Source organism: Leishmania donovani, chromosome 27 (assembly GCF_000227135.1).
Source record: "Leishmania donovani BPK282A1 complete genome, chromosome 27".
In the NCBI taxonomy this organism is placed as follows: Eukaryota; Euglenozoa; class Kinetoplastea; order Trypanosomatida; family Trypanosomatidae; genus Leishmania; species Leishmania donovani.
The window spans coordinates 671450-681776 of NC_018254.1; the positions used below are offsets into that span (position 1 = coordinate 671450).

The window sequence follows — 10327 nt, forward strand, 5'->3', positions numbered from 1 at the left end:
CCAAATGAGCACACGTGCACAACGTAAAAGGGAGAAACTTTCAAAACAACAGCCGTGATGCGCCTCCTCCATTGCTCCTCCCCACCTTCTACGCAGACGGCGATCGCCGTGTGCAGCGGGGGCGGAGAGGGGGAGCATGCTTCGGCACTCGCGTGAGCCACCGCTTCTCGCCCCGCCGCTTCATCACTCGACCTCACCCATACAAAAAGTCCAAGTGCAGCGTCGAAGGCTGATTCGAAGAAGAAACGGTGCGGAACGCGCAAAGACGCCTCCACACTCTCCATCAAGGCACAAGATATTGACAAGCAAGAGAAGGCGAAAAAAAAAACGAGCGCAGCTCCTCCTGCTGCTGCTGCTTCTGTTGTCGCTTGTGTCTAACGTGTGCCCCCTCCCCTCCCCTTCTCCTGCCATACAAGATCAGTCACACTCTGCACACACACACACAGCTGGCCCCCTGTCACAAAGCCCTCATCGCGTGGTGCCGCCCCCTTGGGGGAGGGGGGGAGGGGGGCGCAGGCTCCCCCACCAGTTGGCAGTGTGAGGGCCGGGGTGAGATACACTCTCGAGTCACGCGAACACGTTGTCCATCATGTGGATGGCACAAGCGTGTTCACTGTTGCAGGTCGCTCCGACGCAACATCATTCAGGGCCTGCCCGCCGACATCCGCAGCAATGTATCGCTCTGACCTCCCCACGTCGCGGGTGCTTGACCTTGTCATCACCAGAAGTGGAGCGGCGCTGGCAGGGGTAAGAGGGAGAGGCTCTGCTCAGCCTCCCCACAGAATCGGGGTGTACTGGGCCCTGAGGATACCACGCACTGGGGTGTTCACAGCTGACTATGGATGAAAATAAAACATGTATATGTATCTACTCCAGACGTCATTGCCTCATCAGAGAGAGAGAGAGTGCACCTGCTGGAGACAAGCGAAGGAAAAGTGAAAGCGGCAAAGGACCGCCGTTCAAGCAAGACTCCATGGGCCAGTCGGTGCTTCGAAAAAAGATGTAGGGGAGAGAGTTGTCGAAGTGGGCGAGCCATAACATACGCGCGCACCCCGTTCCCTGCAACAGCCAATACGTCAACACTCATAGTATCTGGCCCCCTTTTCATCGCCCTGTGGCCCTCTCTCCCCTCCCCTTCGAACTTCGATGCCAAAACCCGCCCATACTTTTTGTCTCTCTCTCTCCTGCACCGTTTTCTCCACTTTACTCAACAGCGAATCCAGCTTCGGAGAGGCCCCACGATGGCCCACACACCCAGCCACACATCTCTATTTTCTCTCTCCTCATTCTATGCCCCTCAGCCCACCGTTTTGCTAGGCGCAGTTGTGTGTGTCAAGTCCGCCAAGACGTGCTCTTGCCCCGTCTCCTTCAACCAGTCGCGAAACATGGATGTGACACGTTGGTGCAGCTCATCCACAAGGTCGCTGCGCCCCACCTCCCTCAGCCGCCCGGTGGCACTAGCAATCGCATCGTTCACATCACGCAGTCGCTGTAGGCGGCGGTTCATCGCGTCACGATACGGCGCCGGTAGTGGGCATGGGTTTGTACGGGTAACGTTGCTGAGGTTGGCGGACTGCGTCAAGGGGAAAGGCACGCTTTGGAATTCCGAAGGCGGCAGAATCGATTCGTGATTAGGCAGCCCCACGTTCCATACATTCAGTAGCGGACTGATGCCGGAGCTGCTGATGTGCTGCTCCATGGCGGGGTAGAAAGAATTGTACGGAGCAAAACGCACCCCTCCCCCGGAGGACACGGATGTTGCACCGTTTACCCTGTTGCTGCTCGTTCCCGATGCCCTCACATCGCCGTTCAAGCCCTCATTCGGAATGAGAACTGGCGGTGTGTTCACACACACGTATAGCGTCACGTTGGTGCAGTTGCTCACAATGACCGCCCCGCAAAGGGCAGAGATGGAGCAGTGATGGCAGTTCTGCACACTCAGCACGCCGCTCACCGGGCCCAGTGAGACAGTGCAGTTCGTGAGGGAGCTAAGCAGGGTGTGAGGGAGCACCGACGGGGCATAGATGTGCGTCTGCGAGCAGTTCGAGATGGTCAAGTTAGATGACAGCAGACGGGACGCCATATCTGGCAGAAGGGCGTACGGCGTGATGTGCACCGTGTCGGCTAGGTTCTGGATGGTGATGTTGTTGAAGCCAAAGGCGTTCGCTACCGTCGCGGTGCCGCTGCCAACCTTCTTTATTTCGCCGTTGGAGCGGATGCGCACTCGCAGGTACTGGGAGAGAACCGCGACGTCGATCGTCTTCTCGTTAAACTGCCAGAGAAAGCTGATGCTGGGTCCGAACGGCTGCTCAACACCGTTCACGACCTCACGGAGCAGATAGCCAAGCTCCGCCGCGTCAGCCATGGTCAGACGAGACGCACGTGTAACTGCGACGGCGCTGATGAAGTCGTGCAGATGCTGCCGCACGTACTCGGCCACTGCCTCTGATGTGAACTTGTTAGGCGCGCCCGCCCGCTTGCGCTCTACAAAGAGCTGACAGAGCAGAAAGATAAGAAGCCCCGGCAGGCTCACCTGTCGCGCGGTGGAGGCGGCTGGCCAGCGACCTTGATCAACGGCGCCGCCCATCCTCTGCAGCAGGGCACGGTTGCTCTCCTGCCGCAGCTGAGCCACACTCGTCCGCTCTCCGCCCAAATAGGCCGGTGTATTTTGGATGCAGCCCCCGCTTAAGGCGAAGAAGACGTCAAAGATGGCGTACGCAGTCGACTCGCGCAGCCCGAGCACCGTCATGGCCGTCTCCTTCCACTTGGCGAGAGAAATCGACGTCTTGCTGCCAGTGCTCTGCAGCACCTTCAGCACGGATGCCGTCGTCAGCCCGCTCGGCGCATTCAAGAGCGCACCGCAGTTCTCAAAGAAAATGGGGTTCACGCAGAACACCGCCTGTGGCGCCGCCGTCGAGCTGCCGGCGTCGCCGCCGCCGCTCCCGCTTGTGCTGGTGAGCTGGCTGGAGCCGCTGACGCTGCGGCCAAACGAGCCGCTCGGTCTCCGCGACATCCCTGGGATACAGGCTTTCTTGGGGTGGGGAGGGGGGGACACTTCAGACAGTTAAAGCCGCCCACACAGGCAATAAGCCTCCGACGTGATCGACTCCACTACAGATGCCAGTCCCTCTTCCTTGAAAGACAAGTCGTGAGGTGCGATGAGCAAGAGACGCGGAGAGGTAAGGTGTGGTTTGCAAGTGGCGCTCATGCACGCGCGAGTGTGATAGCCGATCGGTCAAGCGCACGCGCCAAATCAGCGGAAACCGAAAAGGGAGGACGTGAGAGAGAGAAAAAAAAGACGCTAAAGTCTTTGGTCATCGCGCACCCCACCACGGAAGTCCCTCGCCACGGCTGAAAAAGAGGAGCGTCCCCTCCTCCTACGCCCCTCCACCCCCCGCACCACCCCCAGCGCACTTGGGCAGACCGTATGCGTCGCATACCCCGCGCACGCCAGCACAAACACCCTCACGCATCTCCGTGAGGGCGGCCAAGACTTGTTCCACACACGCCACGGTTACGGCTGAAGATGCATGTCCGCGGCGATGGCGCGTGTGTGTCTGCATCTAGAAGGCCAGTCGTCGCAGGCCCGCAGAATTACACGCACCTTTATTTTCGTGGTGGCCCATCCTTTTCACGCGCAGAGAAAAACACAACACTCAATCAGAAAAGAACGCCATGAAGAAATACAACGATTGCTTCCCACCGTGTCCATTATATGCCAGCCCCCCTCCCGACAAGTCAGCAGACATATACGCACGTACAACCACGACTATGCCAAGCAGCAGGGCCGACCAACACCGCTTGGCGCCGCTCAGCCCACCGCAATGCCACTGCGTACACCGCAGGCTAAGCCCAGAACGACGCTCGACATCACTGCAACGCCGCGAATGCCGAAAAACAGCAGGCGGGTGTGTACACCTGTTGAAATGGTCGACACGATGCGTAGTGAGCCGGCACAAGCGTGATCACCATGGCCACACGTCTCTTCGGCACGGCGCCAGCAACGACCTGTCCGCCGGCGCCACGAGTCCGCCAGTCCGTACCCCGAGGGCAGGCTGGGCAGGCTGCTTGACTTCCCCAGAAAGAGACGGTACTGGGCCCTGTGATGCCACAGACTGAGGTGACCGACAGAAACAGGGAATATGCTGGCTGTGAAAAAAAAAGAGAAAAGCACTAGGAATCAAACCCCAAATCGAGAAAAGGAAAAGGCAGCAGAAACGCGCCCCCATCGTCGGCACAGTAAAAGGAGCGAAAGAGGAAGATAGAAGGCAGCAGAAGCCGAGGCGAGCTCTATCACTGAGTGTCCCCCCCCCCTTCCTTCTCCATTTGGCGAACTTGCGCGCGTGCGCGTGTGGGTGTGGGTGTCATTGTCCCTCAGATATGCACTGGAGAGACAACTTCAATCAGCGCATACTACGAGAGAGGGCGTAATACACAAGCGCGTGTGCTGGCAACCGCCGGGCAAGCGCTGCCCAGACGAAAGGCCCCACCTCAGTCTTGCCAGAGAGCGCCAAGGAGAAGCACCACAACAACGACAGAGGCAACGAAAGAAAGGAGGAGATCACCAAAGAAAAAGGCAAACCGAGCACGCAACACGAGAAAATCGCCTGAGATGGACCCGCACGTGACACGCAGAGGAGAGAGTGGGAGACGACGATGGTGACAATGACGATGACGACGGCAATGATGATGCGTGCGTTCTTTCTTTTTTATTGACTGGGAAAGACGAAAAACGATAAAGCGCCTGTCACTTGCGTGCTGGCTTCGTGACGGCGTGCACACCATGCGCAGAGGTGCGATGGGATGCGAGTGCGCTTGCGTAGGAGAAAATCGATCTCTCTCTCTCTTCCCTTGTGCGTGTGTGTGCGTGTGTGCTCCCCGCTCCCTTTCGCTCTTGGAGAGCGATGGAAATGGAAAGAGCGCGCCTCTTTCGTGTATAAGACGAAAAGACACAAGGAAAACGCGCGAATAAGAGAGAGAAAACCGCCCAACAGCAACAACGAAAATAAAAATAAGCGACATGAATAATAGCACGTTAGCACACACGAACACAGAAAAGTGCGGCGTCATGCGCATCATGCAAGAAGTGACAAGTTCTGGGGGAAAGAGGGAAGAAAAATGTCGTCTTATTCAACGATGAAAAGAAAAGGGAAGGCACGCTAGGTGGGCAAGACATGGTTGCCGAAGAAGCACCAACCGGGGGAAAAGACGAAGGGGGTGGGAGGGAAGGTTTCGCCAACGCGTTGCACACATAACGCACAGGAACGAAAGAGGAAAAGAGCAAACGCCGCCGACACACGCTCACTGCGCTCAAGGCGTGAGGCAGAGCAGGAGTAGCATCTTGTACAACGGAAGGAGAGAGAGAGAAACCACCCGAACCTATGTGCGACCTGGCCTCTCTCCTTCTCTTGGCCACGGCAGAGGCAGCAGCAGCACTAAGCGTTGCGGCTTGCCGGCCGCCGCCGCTGCCCCCTCCTCCCTCCTTTCGTCATATGCATGCACACCAGCAACGCTTCCCAGCACCTTTCAAGCATAGAGACCGCGAGAGCACATCCCTATCCTTGCAAAACGACACCTCCGCAAACAGATGAAGTGATCACAAACTCCTTCAGGGAAGAGGGCAGAAGGAAAGCAGGCAGACATATATATATATATGAAAAGCCTAAGTATAGTGTCCATGCACATATGGACGCGCAAGTTCGAGAGCAGGCAACGTGTTCACCTTGCGGAGGTCAGGATGATGGCGAAAACATACGGCCGGCCCTCCCTGCTGAGTGTCTTTCTTCGGTGCTCGTCGCTTTTTCGCGTCGCAACCACATTTCCAATCCGCTTACTTCACGCACGTTTCTCGAACGCGAGCTGGATGACCTGAATTTCCGTGTCGGACAGCAGTTCCACCCCGTGGTCGACGATGCGCCACCAATCGAACAGGCGCACCTGGTAAGGTTGCAGCTTCCCCGCATCACCTACCACCTCGTCTACCGTAGCGCCGGTCTTGTATAGGCAGTACTGGCAATATCGATCCATGAACTCGAACCGCGGGTGAGCGTTCGTGTAACGGCCGGTGTCATTGTAGTAGAAATGGCGTGGCGGCTTGTCCGCTGGCGGGCGGCGAAAGTGGCTGTCCACCTGCATGCCTTCCTCCAGATAGCCTACGTATTGAAACTTCACCTCGATGTCAAAGTCTGTCTTTTTGACTGGCTGCTTTGTGGGCACCGGTAGCTCCTCCTCGTAGCCGCCGCGATCCCACAGCCGCGCCCACGGGTGCTGCCGGTACATCTCCAGCCCAGCGTCGCGAAACTTGCCCGGCGCCTTCGGGTCTGTGTACTCCTGATACCGCTCCTTCATTCCGGGATGGGTGACAAGGTAGCCGAGCCACATGGACGGCCCCGGATTCGACAGGACGAGCCGCCCGAGAAACTGGGACTGCAGCAAGCCGTCCGCCCAGTGTTCCGTGTTGCCGAAGTGGCCGACGTACGTGTGCACCGGCAGACCGTACACATCCAGCACCGCGTGAATGACGCATGCCAACTCGCCGAGAGGGGATGGGATGACGTAGCGGCGCACGTCGAGGATGGGGTAGCGGGTAACGAGGGCGCATCCGTATGTGTTGTCGAGGGCGGTGGGGCCGTAGTCCGTGTAGCGGAAGCCGAGGTGGTACGAAACGTAGTCGACCATGTCGCGGTTGCCGTTCGTGAGATGCATGCTGTCACTCTCCAGCAGCCCGATCACGCTGGCCTCCGTCTTGCGCAGCTCCTCCACGATGCGGGAGAAGGAGTCGACGTTGTAGTTGTCCAACCCAAAGTGGACCGTCCAGATCGCTCCGGAGAAGAAAGTCATCGCCTTAGCGGCCTCCCAGACGTCAATGCGGTCCTCGCGGCTGAGATGCGTCAGATTGAACTTGGGGTCCACCGGAACGCCGTCCTTCGACTCCGTAATGTTCTTGCCCATGCTCGCCATTGCATCCTCGAATCGCTCCTGGTAGTAGATCGTCTCGAACTTCTTCATGTAGGGGTCCGTGATGATGTTGCGCTCCCTGCGCAGCTCAATGAGCATCTTGTGCAGGTGCAGCACCTCCTCTTGGAACTGGATGGCCGTCTTCTTGTTCGCTGGGAATGTGGCATCGGCGCCGCCCATGGTAACCCGTCCGATAAACACCCACACAAAAGAGAAGGCGATGATGATGATGACCATCATCTGGATGGAGCGCTGCTTCCGCGCCGCAGCAACATCCGTGATGGCAGCGGCGACCGCGCGAGAGCTGCGGATGCGACGCGCCACAATCCAGGCGGTGAGGTACAGCGTGCCGACATGCGCCAGGATGAGAGGCCGCGACTTTTCGCGCACCAGCCACGCCATCGGCACAAACGGGTAAGAGATGCACAGCGCGTAGAGGACGCAGAAGGAGGTCACGCATAGGAGCCAGGTGAACTCGAAGGACACGAAGAAGGAGCACTCGTGACTGATAACGGCCTCTGTGTCCGTCGCATCCGCGATCTGTGCAAAGCGGCGGTCGCGCTGGTGCGCCCACGTCACCTCCATCGCGAAGGGGAAGAGCACACCCATGCAGAAGGTGAAGCCGAGGCCGCCCATGAAGGCCACATGCTTGCTACCCCAAAATGTCTCTTGCGCCTCCCAGTACTTCACATCCACCTGCGCCCTCGGCGTGTCCATCGTCACGGGGTATCCGTCGTGCGGCACCTCATACGTGAAGTTTGTCTGCCGCGTGGCAAAAAGCATCAGCGTAGTGTTGAGAGCCAAGAGCACACCGAAGCGGGCCCAGGAACCGCCAAAGACGGCGTAGAGCGCGCGTCGCACGATGTCAGGGTGGCCCTTGGGACGCAGCAGCACGAGCGCGAGAGGAAGGACGTCCGTAGAGTAGTACAACCCAGCTGTGAAGACGCCTGCGATGACGAGATTCGCTGGGAAAGGCTCCACCGCGAGCATGCGTGGAATGTAGTTGGGGCAGATCAAGAACGTGATGCCGATGCTTGTGATGCACCCACACAAAACACCGAGCAGCGCCGGGGACGGCGGCGTGTAAAGCGTGGCGATGGCCGACACAGTGTTCTCGTTCACCTCGTCGACCTGGCTCAGACTAAAGTGGACGCCGCGGATATCGGCACCGTCAGCGACCTTCTTGCCAATGCAGTCGGTGTGCGAGGCGTCACGGCCGCCGCTCGAGGTGCTCACGTAAAAGTCCTGGATTTCCTCAGCATCGCTGTCACGATGCGAATCGCGCATCCGCGGTGTCGTCGCGCTCATCTGCGCGGCAGAAGGCGCGCTGCACTGCTGCTGTACCTCCTCCTTCAGCGTATTGCCCATCATGGCATGGCGGTAGATGATGGTGGTGAAGATCAGGCCCAGCAAGATGCCGTAGATGCTGCCGTAGAAGGGGTTTGTGAAGAAGGGCGACACGCCCACATGCTGCACACGGAGAAGCATGCAGAGAACCAACCCGAGCGGCAGCGTCATTGTCATGCGGCGGCTGTCCTCATTGCCCATCGCCCATGCACGCTTGAGCGTCACGGTGGAGGGGTATAAAAAGCGTGTGTAGAGCGCCAGCGAGAGGAACAGTGGACCCACCGCGACCACCAGAATCTTCTTGCCGGGATTCCAGCGGATGACCTGGTGGAAGTGGGAGATCGACGCCAGCGCGTAGAAAAGAATGTACATGGGCACCGTGCGGTAACTGAGGCCGATCGGCACATGCGATGGCTTCAGCCAGGTCCGTGCACAGATGCACGGCCCTGTGGCCCATCGACGAAAGGCGCTGATGCGCAACAGGCACGGAGCGCCGAGCACCAGCAGCGAGGACACCTCCCACGAGAGCGACATGGCGATGAGCGGCATAAAGTACATGTGCTGGATGAGGTGCACCGCCATTTCGAAAAACATGTGCGCCCAGTACAGATCGCAGATCCACAACGACAGCCTCGACGGCGCGCTGCAGAAGCTGAAGCGGTGCAGAATGACATTGCGATCGAGGAAGAACTCGCCCGTGGTGGTACGCGGTGGGGAGGTGAGCGGCATCGTATCCTCGGCAGCAGCACCGCTGTCGCGCTCTGGCGTCGCGTCGCCATCGCCGTTGAAAACCGGCGCCCCGACGTCGACGTCGCCGTCAGCATGTCTATCCTTGGCACCGTCTTTCGCGCCTTTGACCCGCGGCGGCGACTTCGCTCCGCTAGCGCGGTGGGCGCGACGAGCATAAAGCTTCCGGTAGAAACTCGGCGGCCCGCTCAGCCACCAGCCCTCCTGCCTTAAGTCAAACCAAGCCGAGCCGTCAAAGATGATGTTGAAGATGGAGAACACCCACTCGCATATGTTCGACAAGCTGAGTGAGCCGTTTGCACACGTGCGGAGGTAGTAGCTGTAGCAGCAGACGACGCCAACGGTACCGACGACCTCGCCACAGAGGCAAACGCGCTTGACCGCGTACGAGGCGGCGGCGTCTTGCGGGGTAGGGTAGATGGCCATGTTGAACTGATTGCGCCGCACCAGCATCGTCACGGCCACCTGCAGCACAAGGCAGAAGGGGAGGTAGGGGCAGAAGCCAAGGTTGTGGTAAGTGAGCGACTCCTTCGAGCTCACTACAGAATACACGGAGGCCCCGATGAGTCGCCACATATCAGCCCAAAGTGCCAGGAGCGCCAAGAAGGCGTTGCTGCTCAGGAAGGCCTTCCACGAGCTGCGAAAGCCGTACAGGTCCGCCATGCCACGTGAAGCTCTTTGCCAAAAGACGTTGAATAAAGAGATGCTGGCGCCCAAGCGGAACGGGGCGCACAAGGCGAAGGCCACCCGCCACGTCTGCCTCTCCGGCATCATGTCACCGATCGTGGCGCTGATGCTAGGCCAGAACTCGTAGTGGTGCTCCCCGCATGACGTCACCATAATATCGCTCCAGTGGAGGACGCCGGCCATGTAGAGGCAGGCAAACAGCGCGTACCCCGTGGTCAGGGCATAGATCAACGCCGCGTACGATGATGGAATGTAAAACACGTGCCGCATACTTTGCTCTCCCTATGTGGTTGTGTGTATGTCTAAGCATGTGCAGAGAGGCAGGGGTATGCTGGTAGTGAGAAGAGCAGGCACGAAACAGGAGCAGAGGAGCAGCAGAGGCACAGGGAGAAGGAAGCCGGGATAACGAGAGACACGTGCTGGTTTGGCGCGCACAGGGTAGAAAGGGGCTGAGTGGGGTGGGGGTAGCAAGGATGCGAAGAGACAAGGAAGCAATAGAACAAGGGAAACACGAGCGAGAGAGATGTGGGGAGAGCCTGTGCGAACGAACAGAGACATACCCACACACAAACAGGACAGGGAAGAGCGG

General features: G+C 58.7%; 2 protein-coding genes across 2 annotated transcripts; both read right to left on the minus strand.

Moving 5' to 3' along the window:
• Positions 1 to 1297: 1297 nt before the first annotated feature.
• LDBPK_271660 (hypothetical protein, conserved) lies at positions 1298 to 3013 on the minus strand (the record flags this gene model as incomplete). The annotated part of the gene is made up of 1 exon (XM_003861969.1): positions 1298 to 3013. One exon carries the CDS (start codon positions 3011 to 3013, stop codon positions 1298 to 1300), a length of 1716 nt encoding a protein of 571 aa, XP_003862017.1.
• Positions 3014 to 5835: 2822 nt separating this feature from the next.
• LDBPK_271670 (hypothetical protein, conserved) lies at positions 5836 to 10008 on the minus strand (the record flags this gene model as incomplete). Its single annotated transcript, XM_003861970.1, has 1 exon — positions 5836 to 10008. The coding sequence occupies one exon, from the start codon at positions 10006 to 10008 to the stop codon at positions 5836 to 5838; it is 4173 nt and encodes a 1390-aa protein (XP_003862018.1).
• Between the last annotated feature and the right edge of the window lie 319 nt (positions 10009 to 10327).